Source organism: Nothobranchius furzeri, chromosome 15 (assembly GCF_043380555.1).
Source record: "Nothobranchius furzeri strain GRZ-AD chromosome 15, NfurGRZ-RIMD1, whole genome shotgun sequence".
Classification (NCBI taxonomy): domain Eukaryota; kingdom Metazoa; phylum Chordata; class Actinopteri; order Cyprinodontiformes; family Nothobranchiidae; genus Nothobranchius; species Nothobranchius furzeri.
The window spans coordinates 34,558,351-34,572,932 of record NC_091755.1 but is presented as its reverse complement, the minus strand read 5'-3'; the positions used below and the strand labels follow the sequence as shown (position 1 = coordinate 34,572,932).

At 39.1% G+C, this 14,582-nt stretch overlaps 1 protein-coding gene across 4 annotated transcripts in view; it reads right to left on the bottom strand.

Moving 5' to 3' along the window:
- Window positions 1-928: 928 nt before the first annotated feature.
- bsna (bassoon presynaptic cytomatrix protein a) overlaps window positions 929-14,582 on the bottom strand; it is a 168,220-nt gene continuing 154,566 nt past the window's right edge. For all 4 annotated transcript variants that reach the window (XM_070544754.1, XM_070544755.1, XM_070544756.1 and 1 more), the window contains 4 exons: window positions 13,463-13,594; window positions 13,237-13,292; window positions 12,332-12,468; window positions 929-7,740 (listed from right to left, as the gene is read on the bottom strand). In XM_070544754.1, coding sequence (XP_070400855.1) covers window positions 13,252-13,292; window positions 13,463-13,594 — 173 coding nt within the window. In that variant the 3' untranslated portion in view covers window positions 929-7,740; window positions 12,332-12,468; window positions 13,237-13,251. The remainder of the gene's footprint in view (window positions 7,741-12,331; window positions 12,469-13,236; window positions 13,293-13,462; window positions 13,595-14,582) is intronic.

Sequence of the window (14,582 nt, the reverse complement as noted above, 5' to 3'; positions counted from 1 at the left end):
TGTGGCAGTATAGAAACACTAGTGTTTGAAAGGGCAACATGGAAAACACGTAGGACGGGGGCGCTGAGGACCAGGGTTGAGAAACCCTCATTTTGGGCAATAGTTCGGTTTTCTGGTGCGCATGTAAACACACTGATTGAAACCACAGCTGCCCTGGAGCCCTCTGACCAACACCAACAGCGATGTCTTGTCCAAGGACACAACGACTGACTCCACCCACCGGTTCCAGGGCGAACACCTAACCCCAGAGCCAGCGTCGCCCTAAGTTGCCACAAACTGCACCACCCTTTTTTTTATATATTTCACAGTTTTTTTTTTGCGTTTAAATATGTAAATACTTGTAGGTATAAGCCAAAATATGACTAACAGAACTGAATTCAGTATTTTCTCAGAGGTTCATTTTTAACATGACCATTTTGTAACATTATAAAAATAAAGTGAGAATAGAGCTCAGTTTTTGTTTTTCTTTATTTGTTTTTTTTTTTGACAAAAATAAAAACACTAAACATCGATTTAAATCTTGTAAATAAAACGGTAAATAAAAACAAATAGTCAAACAAAATCAACTTTATGATTGTTTGCAACATTTAATCAGTAACAAAAATGTGTAGTTTCATCTTTACTGGTAAATAGATAAATGGTAAAAAAAGGTAAATCCCAAACAGTCAAGTGGTACAATTCATACTTTAGTGTCCCGTATGGAAGCCTATTCCTGCCACTGATTACACAAAAAATCTGACTTGGCTGTCTCAATGATTTCAGACGAGATCGCTAAGTCATAATTGTGAGATCCAAGTTCTTTTTTTTTTAATCAAAAGTGGCCTGAATGGGCTTCCATACTCTTCAAAGTTCCAGGTCAAGAACTCTTTTTATTTATTTTTGTCACTCGAATCTAAAAATGACTTGAAGAGGAAAAAGACCACAAGAGTTTTGTTTTTATGTATTTCTCTTTTATTTAATTTCCTGATTGAAATGTAAGGTCATAATTTGTCATTCATCACATTACATGGCATGATGCACCAGGTCTACTACACCCATTTACAGGAGGAATACACGGAAACATACACAAGGTTTTACAACAGGGAAACAGGAAGTTTAGATCATTGCACTTACAACAGTGAATGGAACACTTTGTTGTCATTTTTAGACAACCCCTTTTTTCTGGGTTTTTTCTTCGCTCAGTTGGCTTATTTTATTTCATTGTTTAATTCCCTCTCTCCATCTCCATAAAACAACCTGAAAATGACTTGGAAGCCGGAATATATTCTTTTTTTTCCTGTTTTGTTTATTTTTGATGTAATCTGGTTTAAACAACACAACATGTATAGAAACTCTACACAGACCAATATTTTTTATTTCCATATCCAAATACAATGTTTTTTTAATGAGCTTTTTTTAATTAGTCCGCACAAGCCAGCCACGTACACACACGATGCAATTTTGTCAATTATTACGGTTCTTGTTGATTCGTTTTCATCCTTTTCGGACACAGAAAACACAAGTAGTGGCAGCAGGGATCGCTGTTTGCGGTGCGAAGGCCTCTCGTGCCTCTTGTGTACGTGTGTGTGTCCATGTATTTATTTAAGTGTGTGTGTTTGAGATATACATGTTGTACAGGACGTGTCCTTCATGGCATTTACATTTTGTCTGTTGGACGCAGACTCGCTTCGTATCTGGTATTTACACTGGAACGGGGATTTTTGAAGGTCAAAGGTCGAAGAGGGAGGGCGGGTTGGAGGTTGGGGTGGTAAAGGTTGAGGAGGAAAAGGGGAAGGGTGTTCAGGTCATGCATTTGTCATTTTTCTTAGATGATTCATCACTGGTGAAAGAAAAAAATTGTTCTTTGATGGTGAAAAATGCACATTTTTCAGCATTCTTCTTCACTTACAACCTCTCATCCATAGGAAACATTTATTTATATAGATCATATATTTAAATATGTATATTCATTTGTTCTAAAACCTTTCTCGGGTCCTGTTGCACACTGACGACCTTTAAGACCAACAGCAGCAGCAGAGGGGACCACTGTTTGCCCTCCGAGCATTTCATGCTACGTTTTGGTTTAACCAACCTACAAACAGCCTGGATTTCCCCAAAGTATTACAAGCTGCACTTTAACCCCCCACCCCCACCCGTAAAGTTTGATCCTTTGTGTAAAACGCCATGGAGCTACATTTCTCAGCTCATTATCAGTAAATCTGCCCAGGTTCTGAGTGAAAACAAATTTTGTTCAAGTGGAAAGCAAAACCTAGAGCTTCAAACTTTGAGAAAAACTAGAATTTGCTGATTTGGTGCACTCTTTTAGAGCATATCACATTATTAGTCGGTCCTTTTCTTTAAACACTTCTGGAAACCCAGGCTGTGGAATCCCGACGGTGATTTCTGTGGTCCGAGTGTAAGTCCGTCGGGGTATAAAAAAAAGACACCATGCAGTGTACAGACAAGAGACCATGACTGACTAGAGGGCAGTAACAGGATGGCTTTCTTCGGTGACCGGTATTGTAGTATAAAAGCCCTTACTGCGATGCATATTTAAGTCACCTTCAGTGGCTGTATTCATGCAGGAGTAAACAACAACAAAAGGCAGAAATCCAGCAAATAAAGTGGCGTGACGTCGTTTCGGCACGGTTCTAGTTGACTGTGTGCTTGTGGCTGTGCCATTCCCTTATTACTGATTCTCTCTGGTTAACAGCAGCCTTCTGTGCCGCGAAGCCTTCAAAGTCTGATTTCCTGCATGAACACATTCATCATCTAGTGTCTCCTCGTCTCCGCGCTGCATTTAGTGTGTGCTTTCCTGAGGCAAAAGTGATTGTGGGTCGTTTTTATTGAAGTTTTTATTCGTTTTCAACAAACACGTACGACGATACGAGGGAGTCGGTGTTGATTCGGGTCAACTCTTGCACACGAGGTTTTTGTTTTGTTTTCTTGGACGTCTCTAATCTAGTGGCAGTGGGTTTTTGGGTTTCCTGGACTCGACGTGCAAGTCGACAGCTCCAGACAGAACCAGAATAATCAGATTATTAATCCTGAGGTTGAATTCAACTGATATTATTTAAGTTTCTTTCTTTCTAAACAAAAACAACAGGAAACAAGTAGAAATTGCAACATGTTCAATAAACTCTTTGTCTTAACTGAGTTTTTATCTTTCAGATTTTTAACAGTCTGATTATTTTGGTTGTGTAATAAATAATGTTAGCGTCATTCATAAGTACATTTTCTCATCATAAAGTATTTTTAATAGATTCTAATCATAAATCGGTGCTTGTTTCTCTTTAATACCATTTACCTTTCTATCTGCTCTCAGTATGATAAAATAAAGATTTATTTAGATGAATTATTCCATAAATGTTTCTAAAAAATATAAATTTATATAAATATAATAAACAGCTAAGGGACTTGTGAAGCTGAAATCAGAGTTTTAAAGACATTTTAGGGATATTTTTATGTAAACATTTCTTTTAAAATCTGAATATATGTAATATGGTTTTAAATGATTTATTCGACTGCTTCTGCTGCTCATTCAGATCAGATGGATCATAAATTTGTGTCCATGAATGACTCAGAATTTTGCACGTTGCTAATAAATCTTGAATCTTTAATGAAGCTAAAACTACACACCAGCTCCAAACTCACTATTGCACAGATAAATTCATTGTTGCAACACTTTGAATAGAGCTCCAGTAGTTTGTTTGGTGAAGTCTAATCCGTGTCTTAAGGATTCCTTCAACATTCCCTGCAGAAACATTCCTTGCCCAGTAAGAGCTACTTATAATATATTCTCTTCATTAGAAAAGATAACTTAAAAATATTCTTCAACCCCTGAGCAGCCACAAACTACGGTAGATTTATGTTTTTGAAAAGGAAAAAAAAAATCTGGACATGGTTTTTGCATCCTCACTTCAGACATGTTAAACTACACTGTAAAAAATGAAATGTTGAATTTACTTAATCAAGTTATGTCAACTGGTTCAACTAAACCGAGTTTCTTAAATGTAACAAGTATAAGTTAATATATGTTATGCTAAAAGTAAATGTAAATTATTCTTTACTTTAACCCCGGCTTTCCACTGGAATGTAAAGGCAGCACGTAACATAAAAAATACGTTTTACCCATGAGCTCCCATCCCACTGGGAGCGATTCAGACACAAAATGGCAGCAAAAGAGTCGACGCTGGTGGTCCTGCAAGGTCACGAATGACGGGAAAATTGCAACACTATGCTTGATTCTGGCAGATAACAAGCAAAGAGAAAGATGGCAGCATGTATCCATAAAGGTCTGTGGTTTATTTTCTGTTCTGTTCTCTTTGGCTACTGAGGCTTCACAGGTGACAACATACTTTTTTTGCTAGTTAGAGTAACTAAACCCCAAAATAACTTAATTTTTTTTGCTAATTAACCATATATTTGGGTCTTTGTAAATGCAATCTTTCTGTTTCTGTGTATTTTTTGACATGTTTGTGTAAACTTGATTAAATCTAGAATCTAGGTCTAAAAATGTCGTAGTGCTGCCCCCTGCGGCAGAACAGCAACTACTGCATGTTAAACTTGTGATTGACTGGGGCTGGAACAATTCACGTCATCGGTACAGTCTCCTCCCACTCCCCCTCCCTCCCAGGACGGAAATTCCCCACACTTGGCCATGCCGCTCTGTGCCTCCTGGCAACGCCCACTTTCATGGCATTTTTCAAATCTTGACTAGGGGTGGAGTTACATTTTCTGATGGTGTGCAGTCCCTCTTTAAGCAACTGGAAATTTCCACAATTCTTTTATTTTGAAAGTGTCTGCACGTTATCCACTGCTTTTGTGTTTGACTTGCTGCTGAGCTTGACGTGTTCTGGAAGCGTAGCGTGTAAAGACTAGACACGAAGTGTAAATTTAGCAGAGCGACGAGTCCCTACGCTTCTGGGTACAATTCCTGGTGGAAATGCGCTCATCGACCAGAACAGCATCTAATTACTGCGCTCTACGTTTTGTGGACGTTAAGCAACACTCACACGTGCGGTGGAAAGGCCCGGTTAAGCTAGGTTTAGTTAAACTAGCTAACACGACACAAATAAATTCAACATTTCATTTGTTAGAGTGTGATCAGAACCTGTAAAGGATGAAGGCTTCGACGTTTCACCGCCAATTCAACACTACTAACAGCGAGCAGCTTTGGTTATTGCTTAAAAGAATCAAAGAGATTGTTCTCAATAAAAAAAAAAGATCATTAACTAATTAAAAATTCAACTGATCGTCCTCAATTTTAATTTTATGCAACATTTCCTTGAAAATTTCGTTCTACGCTAGAGCCACAAACTGTCAGGTCACACGCTGCAGCTGTCGTGAACACACCTCTGACTCGTAACTCACGAGTGATAAACAGTGACTGACTTTTACCATCATTCTTCACGTTTCTTTACCTCCTCTTGTTTCTGTTTTTCCCCAAATAGACTTCATTGCATAGAACGACTGGAGATGAGAGGTCGCCTCCTTTGCCTGCAATAACCGCTGTGGTTTGACTTTGTGTTTTTCCTCTTCCACGCTGGACGATGATTGTTAAATAACACACACACGCGCGCGCACACACACACCCACACCAACGTACAAACATTAGGAACAGAACAATATAGAGGTGACTTTGAGGTTTTTCCGCGCTGGGCAGCATGCGAAGGTTTCCCAGCGAGCGTTCACAAAGACAATATACAGCAGACGTCCGTGTCGCCCGAGGCCTCGCGTCGTTCGGCCTGACGTAGGAGTTGCACACTGGGTACCGAACCACACATTCCCACAATGCACTGCAGGAGCAACAGCAGGGCGAATGCTGAACCTGAGAAATTCCCGTGATGACTGACAGTCTGAGAAAAGATGTTTGAGGGAAGAGGGGTTTGGGTTAGAGGTCTGAACTCGCACCACCGTAGAAAACAGAACGTAAAAAGGCGAGCGACTTTGCGACAGCGTTTCTTTTTGGTTCAACAGTCACATGAGAGCAGATTTCTTCTTCTTTTAACGACACCGTTTCAAGTGTGCTTTCAGGTCGATCACATTTGACAGAGTGAAGACACATGCGACACATTTTCACAGAGATCAATGTCCATCTCTTGGAGGACCCAAACCCCCCTCACATGTGGCGACGACCAGTCCAGTCCTGCTTCTCAGTGCCTCCCTGCTGCCCTGCCCTGCAGTGCTGTCGGATCAGACTCCGGCTTAAAGCGGCAGTCCGATCCGGTGGCTCAACGACATCCACGAGTAAAAGGTTCTGGGTGGTGCCAAACCTTGTCGTTTCTTTTTCTGGGGTATACTCCTGTGGTCTGCTGCATCTCAACAGCGACGTTGGCGCTCGTTGCTCGGTGTGTGTTTGAGAAGAACATCTGTGGTAAATCAGACATATGGAGTCAACACGCTTCTGTTCAAACAACTGTCAAACCGACACCAGATTGTGCTATTTCTTACGTCTTAATCTATTGCTTTTATGATTATTGATCGTAGAGAAGTGTCAAGAGAAAAAAATCACCAGGGGGCTCGATTAAAGTAACAAATCTTACAAAACAAATGAAATATAAATAATATTACAAACGATTATATTTAAAAAAATATAAATGAATCTTTCTGTGGTTGCTGCTCCAGCTGATGTTACTACATAAAAAATATCAGAAATAATGTAAAAAAAAAACAAAAAACAACCTTTTGCACTAAAATAAACGATTTAAGATAATTAAGGCAATTAAGTGACCTGCAACTTAAAAACAAGGCAAATAGAGAATACGTAGATAAAATGAAAAAAGCAAACAGGAGGAGCATTTGGAGACAAACACGTGCCACAAATACTGCAGGTATATGTTGTCTTCATGGCTTGGTAATGGCTGAACAACACCCCTACAACATACGGCTTCATTCTCAGAAACCTAACCCTCATGCACGCACACAAAAATCTCCTCGTATTCCCAAGGCCAGATCCTCGTGTGTTGCTTAGCTTTTTCTCTTCTTTGCTATTTTCTTTAATTACTTTTTTTTCCAGCTAAAATCTGTTTCCCGAACTCTTTATGGCCTTTGCTATGACGAAACAGTGTAAGGTCTCGGTTAGAAAGTTCCTTTTTTAAATCCACTATGCTCTTAATTATTTCATCTTCTTTGAATAAAATCGCAAATTGTGGATCGTTGGAGGGAAAGAACAAAGAATCAGGAAGAAGCGCACAGTCCCAATCTGGAATGTGAGAAAGAAAGAGGGAGAGAGAAATCCGTGGACAGAAACGCACGCCGATGCGCTCGCTCTGCGTCAGCTGCGTTCTCTGTTTTTCATTCGTTGTGACATTGTTGATAGCTGTGTTTCCTTCTTAGTGTTTGCCGTTGAGACTTCTTCAGTACAAGAAAAACCTGCATTCCCAGAGTGAGTTTGCACTTTTCCCAGCTGTTTTCCCCTTTGCTTTGAAAAAGAGACAGAAAAGAGAAGAGAAGTGATGTTTCTGTTCCCAGAGCCAAAAATGTCCCAAAAAAAAAGTACGTCCCAACTGGGGTGAAAAACAACTTCCATTGGTTTGATATGATCCAGACCTCCCGGCTCCCTCTACTGGCATGGAGGACGATTTCTCTTGTTGTTTCTGACCTCCAGCTGTTTTTTTTTATTATGAGGGGATGCAGATGTGTGTCGATGCTGCAGATTTATTTAGAGGCTGCTGCACAACATTATGGCTCACTGGCTGGAGGGGTTGTGGAGTGAAAACAGGAGAGTTCCTCTGAAGGTGGAAAGTGACTTGAACTGATCTGAAAGAAGAACAAAAGGGGTTTCACAAAATCACAAACATTGATGTTTTATCTCCATAAATAACACAAGCCTGGAAGAGTTCTGCTGTGTGGTGGAGTTGCTAATGCTAACGGTTAGCTCCGCTAGCTGAGACGTTCTCTGCGGTTTCCTGGACACTAAACCAACAACAGCCTTTCCCGTCTCGAGTCAAGACGGGTGAGTCGATGAATGTCACGTGACAGTGTGACGTAGATCTGTCAGGCTTTTCAGATCCTCGAGTTTCACCGTCTGTTTTCTATCAGAAGCTAATGCAGGAGATATGTGTAGGAGACTATTTTCATGATCATCCTGCATGAAAAACTCAAGAGTGACTGATTGTAATTAGAGATAATAATTAAAAATGGTTTTTCAGTGTTCCACACCTTTAAATTATTTGTGATTTATAGGAAAAGCAAAAAAGAAAGAAAAAATTGCAGCGCAAAAATTGTCGTCCTGGTTTGTGTGAATAAACAAAACAGTATGTTATTTATAAAAATAACATGCTTGAACATAGCAAAAACCCATCTGCATCAGGATGGTCACCATGTAATGACCAAAGCTGGCCACTAGATGGCGAATAAGACTCAGTCTTTCAGCTTCAAAATCCTTTTCAATACAATTAAAACAAAAACTGAATTTGTTTCCCCCAACAGTTAAACATTTAATTGTCTAATCAAGAAGTAGGACACATGCTGGGTCACTAAGTAGGATGTTTCCTATCTTCATAATCCATTTGAAGCCTGTGTATTTAAGTTTCCTTTGCTGCAGCATGTCCCTGCATAAAAACCAATTATCTGTAGAATCAAGCATGAAGCCATGATGTTCTCTGTTCGATAAAAACATCTCGTCCACAGAGACTATTTTGTCCTTTTTCAGAGTTCAAAGCAAGTCGTTATCTGCCTTCCTTCAAGCGTGCACGTCTCATTCGTACATTTCATCTTTAGATTGGAAGAGCTTTCCTCCCTCAGATCGTCTCGATGACCGACACAAAAATGATACAAACCACTGTGGCAACAAGGAATAAAATAGATACAAAAATCAACATTGCATAAAAAAAGATTGTTCCCATGTTTATAAATACATAAAGCAGCTGAATTAGGGAACAGAACAAGGCCAGAGAAAGTCCTAACTCAGCCTGTCAGCCAGCGCTGACACAGCACCTGTGGGGACATCATGGGAAGGACGCGGGTTATGGTGCTGCTATAAAATAACCCGAGAGATATGTAGTTTGTACACTTTGGCTCTTCAGAGTCGCTTCAGAGCCCTTAATGATTTTACTATTGAAGCAAACAAACAGCTCAAACTGAGCTCTTATCCATTCAAACTGAATTACTCACAATGCAGACTTACTTCTGCCAAGCTTCAAAGCTTTATTGTCATGTGTAGTAGGACACATGTTTTCCTGCACAATGAAGGTCCTACTTTGCTGCCGACATTAATTATACCAGAGTATAATTAAAGGTGCATTATGTAAGAATGAAGTTAAAATGACATCTTGTGATCAAATGCGGTTACTGCAGTCTGCTTTTCTTAACATAAATGTTCCATCCATCAGTTCTTTTTAAAACACAGAAAAGGTTTATTTACCTGCAACGTTTCGTTTGCGGCCGCAAACATCATCAGGCTTAACATAAATGTACTTTCTCACTGCTGTTCTGTGAGTTTAATTGTTGTTGCCAGTTACAGTGTCAGAAGATTCTAGATGACGAGATGCGAAGACGAGAATTACAGTCAGATGTTAAACACATTGTCATGTTTGGGGCTAGTAGTCTTGGGTGTTTTACGGTAGGGAGCTCTTGCTACACCTATTATTGTTGTTGCTGGAATAAAAGGCGTTGAACACTCATTTAATCAGTACATTTGCAGTGGTCTGTAGTAGGAATGAGTGCCTTGTAAATAGAACTCTGGGGAAAAAAAAGCACAGGTGCACCTTTTTCAGGAGCTTGAAGTGAGCCACATCACAGCTGAGCTTCAGACGGCAGGATTTCCTGATATTTGGACATCTCGTCTCCTATTGGCTAACAGCAACACGGCTCTACAACTGACTCCGTTTGCGCTGCAATGTTGATGTTTTACCTCCACAAACCACACAAGCCTAGAGGAATTCTGCCATGTGAAGTTGCTAATGTTAGCTTCCACTAGCCAAGGCATTCTCTACAGCAGGGGTGTCCAATCCTGGTCCTGGAGGGCCGGTATCCTGCATGTTTTAGTTTGAACTCTGTTTCTGCTGCTGCACAGATGTTTCAACCACCGAATCAAGCCTGTTGGAGCAGAAAAACCACAAAACCTGCTGGATACCGGCCCTCCAGGACCAGGATTGGACACCCCTGCTCTACAGTTTCCTGGATGCTATACCATCAACAGCTTTCCCCGTTGTGAGCCAAGATGGGTGAGTCAATGAATGTGAAGCGACAGTGTGACATAGATCTGTGAGGCTTTTCTAATCCTAGATTTTCACCGTCTATTTTCTATCAGAAGCTAATGCAGGAGATAGGTGTAGGAGACTATTTTCATGTTCAGCCTGCATGAAAAACTCAGAGTGACCCATTATAATCAGAAATAAGATTTAAAAAAAGGTTTTTCAGTGTTCCACATCTTTAAGGATATTGGTAGGAATTTTATGTGTCATCCTACTCCCTTTCAAACGTATTTTGTGTATTTATGCTTCAGTCATGGTGGGTTTTTCTGAGAACGCGCGTATAAATAGGTAACCTGTGTTGAGTTATAAATATTTTTTATGAGTTTTAGTTAAATATTTTTCAAAATAGCTTGTGTGTTATGACACATTGTATCCTATAGCATCACTATTCCATACAAATACTCTACAAATATTCTAAAACACACAAAATATGTTCATTCTCATTTTGGAACAACCTTTGTTTTGTTTACATGTAATAAAACAAAAACAAAACAAAAAAAACAACAACTGGCATACATGAAAAAAAAAACATCAAGGGATAAGGAAAAATTGGAAGAATATAAAAAAAAAGCTGTTGAATTTCTGTATCAAGGCTGAATAATCAAATGGTGGACCTGAATCATCACCAAAAATCCCTCGCCTTTAGGTTCTGCTTCAAAACAGAAACCGTGATGCAACACAGAGGTAATAAGAGCATTCAGAGGCAGTCGACGCCGACATTAATGCGTCTGTCTTTGTCAAATAACTGACTGGCATCAGATTGAAAACATATAAATCTGGTCATTGTAAAAATCTTTACTGATATTTGTTCATATGTGAGATTGTTGTTAAAATCCATAAATTTCATATTTCACATTTAAATGTTATTACTATCCAAATCGTATCCTTGGGTTTCCTCTGGTTTCTTTGCTCCTTCATGAACTCCTGTTTCCTGGTGGGACCAGCACCAGTGCACATCTGAAAATAGATTTCTATTCATAATCACTGCCTTCCAGTTCCCTTTCCCACTGTGCCTGACCCAGATTAACAGCTTCAAACAAGCTGCACACATTCAAACTTAATCTGTTCCAGTGAATAGAGGGCCCCCGAAGGGCTGACACACACACACACACACACACACACACACACACACGCACGCACGCACGCACGCACGCACGCACGCACGCACGCACGCACACACACACACACACACACACACACACACACACGCACGCAGGAAAACCATGCATGCACAGGGAGAACATGCTAACTCTACACAGAAAGGCCACAGTAAAGAAAAATGTCCATGAAGTCCAAGAGGAGCAAAAGTGACCCCACTGCAGCACTCTTGTGAGGCAGTTCATTAATGCATCACACACAAACACACTCTCAGTCCAGCCTCAGATTATAGCACACGTGCAACACTGTGTTCACATGCTGAAATCCAGCAGCAACCTGAAGGTTTTCCTTCTCCCTGTTGCATCAAAAGCTTCAGAACCCACTGCAGTCAAGGCCGAAGCCCCACAAAACTTAAACAGGAGACATCTGATCATTTCTGCTTCTTAACCCTTTGATGCATAATGGTCACTACAGTGGACAGGTACTCAAAATTGTTATTTGTTTTTGCTATTAAGCACAGATGCTGAAGACTTAATTACATTTGAGCCCCTCCATTTGGACTTCAGTAAGCCAAGCCAACATTTTTCATGCTCAGAATGCACGCTGTCCACTGAGGTGGACATGTAATAAATTATTTGTAAATTATAAAATTTTACAAAAAATATTTGTTGAAATTTGTTTCATTCACACCTAAAGACGACTGAAAAAATTGTTCAAAAAATCATGGTTGAAGATTTCATAATTCATGCATCAAAGGGTTAATCAGACAGGAAATATAAAAATGTGTTCTCATTTAACCTCGTCTAATCCCGTCTCATTTTAAGCTAGGTGTTGCAGAAGAGTCCAAAACCAGACAAAAATGGATGCTGTGACCAGCTCACAATGAAACACGTTCATCGTATTTTCCATTTTAACTTTTAAATTGACACTCCTTTAACAAATCTGAAATAAAATGGAGGTTGAGCTGTTTTGTGGCACCAACATGAAACCAGTTCTACGATGGCAGCAGCTAACACAGAGTCTCGTTAAAAGTGTGGAACAACCTAAATACTCACCAAAGTGCTCAGCCCTCCTCTCTGCCACCACCGTCTCTCTCCTTATCGTCTCTTTTTTAGTAAAACAAAAGCAGGGGGAATTTCACAGGTTTTCCTGGTACATGGCCTCATCACTTCATTTTGACGTTTTTATAATCCTGCAAGCACATAGGAAAATGTTTCTATTTAAGAAAGAAAAATGTATAACAAAATCCTCAATTAAAGTGTCCATTATTATCTTCCTTATTGTTAAATGTGCAGAAATGCATTTAAAGAAAATCAAGCCTCATGTGTGAATAAAGTTAATTTTAGAACTTATTTAAGGAAATGATGATAACCGGCTGCTTCCAGATTGACAGGGATCGTGCGTCGTGTGAGAAACAAGTTCTTGCTGTTAAATTCTCACCCGGCACATGCAGAGAAGTCGGGAGCAAAAATAAAACTGAGGACAGAAAAGAAGCACACGGCTTCAGGAGCATGTGACTGTTCTGTGTAAACCCCTTTAACCACCTTCCTCTCTACTGTCCGCAAGAGAAAAAACACACTTCTAGCTCGCTAACAACGTTCCAGGGATGTATATTTTATTATTTGAGACAAAAAAAGTCAGTTTCTTGCTATTTTTACATGAAACCTTGAATCTGCTCCCAGATGATCTCACTCCGACAAGCAGAGAAAGTGCTTTTACTCTTTTTTCCCTTTTGCATTATCAAATGCAATGTCAAATTTTGACAGTGCACGTTTTCTTTTCGTTTTGAAACAAACGTGAACGATACCAGCTGCAGCCTTTCTTGCAAAAAAATCTAAAATTTCAGTAGGAAAATGAAACCCGTCATCCAGGTTCTTGTTAAGGATTCTGTAGATGTAAGGTAGCTGTTTCTTTTTCTTTTTAATGTCTCAATTCAGGAGAATCAAACAAAAACACATACCTTTAGTTCATCATCTCAGAATAAAGAGGTAAACTTCTTCCCAAAACCAGAGATAGCTGCAAGAAACACGGTAAAAAGGGGGCTTTAAGTAACATAAAACAGCATGATTTCATAACTGCCCTGATATGGATAAGTTAGTTGTTAAGACAGAGTAGGATGTTGTGTTTTAAACTTAGATGCGGGCCAAAGCCCCGTTCAAAGCTACGTTAGCTGTTAGTTTTTGTACCTTCTCCCAGTTTTCCAGCCTGCTCAGCAGCTCCTCCAGGAAGGATCTTAGAGAACATGCCTTCTCCTTCCATGCCAGGCTGACCTGCGGCTGCACTGCCAATGCCCCCGGGTCTAGGAACCGCTTTGGAGCCTGGACCCAGCAGCAGAGGAAGGCAGCACCAGAAAAAGTACAAAAGACACAAAAAGAATAATAAACAAACAGTCCCTCAGTAACGTTACTTAATTCTTTGTTAAGCGTTAACAAACAAAGGGTTCTTTTATAAAGGTAACTTAGTTCATTATTAAGCTTTAATAAACAAACAGTCCCTTATTAACGTTACTTAATTAATTGTTAAGCATTGATCAACAAAGGGTCACTTTATTAACGTTACTTTGTTTATTAATGTTTAGTAATGAACTAACAGTCCCTTTATTAATGTTTCTTAGTTCATTATTAAGCATTATTAAACAAATAGTCCCTTTATTAATGTTACTTAGTTAATCGTTAAGCATTAATAAACAAAGGGTTCCTTTATAAATGTTCCTTAGTTCATTATTAAGCATTAATAAACAAATTGTCCCTTATTAATGTTAATTAGTTCATTACTAAGAATTTATAAACTAACAGTCCCTTATTAACGTTACTTAATTCATTGTTAAGCACTGATCAACAAAGGGTCACTTTTATTAACGTTACTTAGTTCATTATTAAGCATTAATAAACAAACAGTCCCTTTATTAATGTTACTTAGGTCATTATCAATTGTTAACAAACAGTCCCTTTATTAATGTTACTTAGTTCATTATTAAGCATTATTAAACAATAGTCCCTTTATTAATGTTACTTAGTTAATTGTTAAGCATTAATAAACAAAGGGTTCCTTTATAAATGTTCCTTAATTTATTATTAAGTATTGATAAACAAATTGTCCCTTTTTTAACGTTACTTAGTTCATTATTAAGAATTAATAAACAAACAGCCACTTTATTAATGTTACTCAGTGCATTAAGCATTGATCAATAAAGGGTCTCTTTATTAATGTTACTTAGTTCATAATTAAGCATTAACAAAGAAACGGTCCCTTGATTAATGTTCCCTTTATTGTTAAGTGTCTTTAGGTTAGCACAAAGAGATGGGG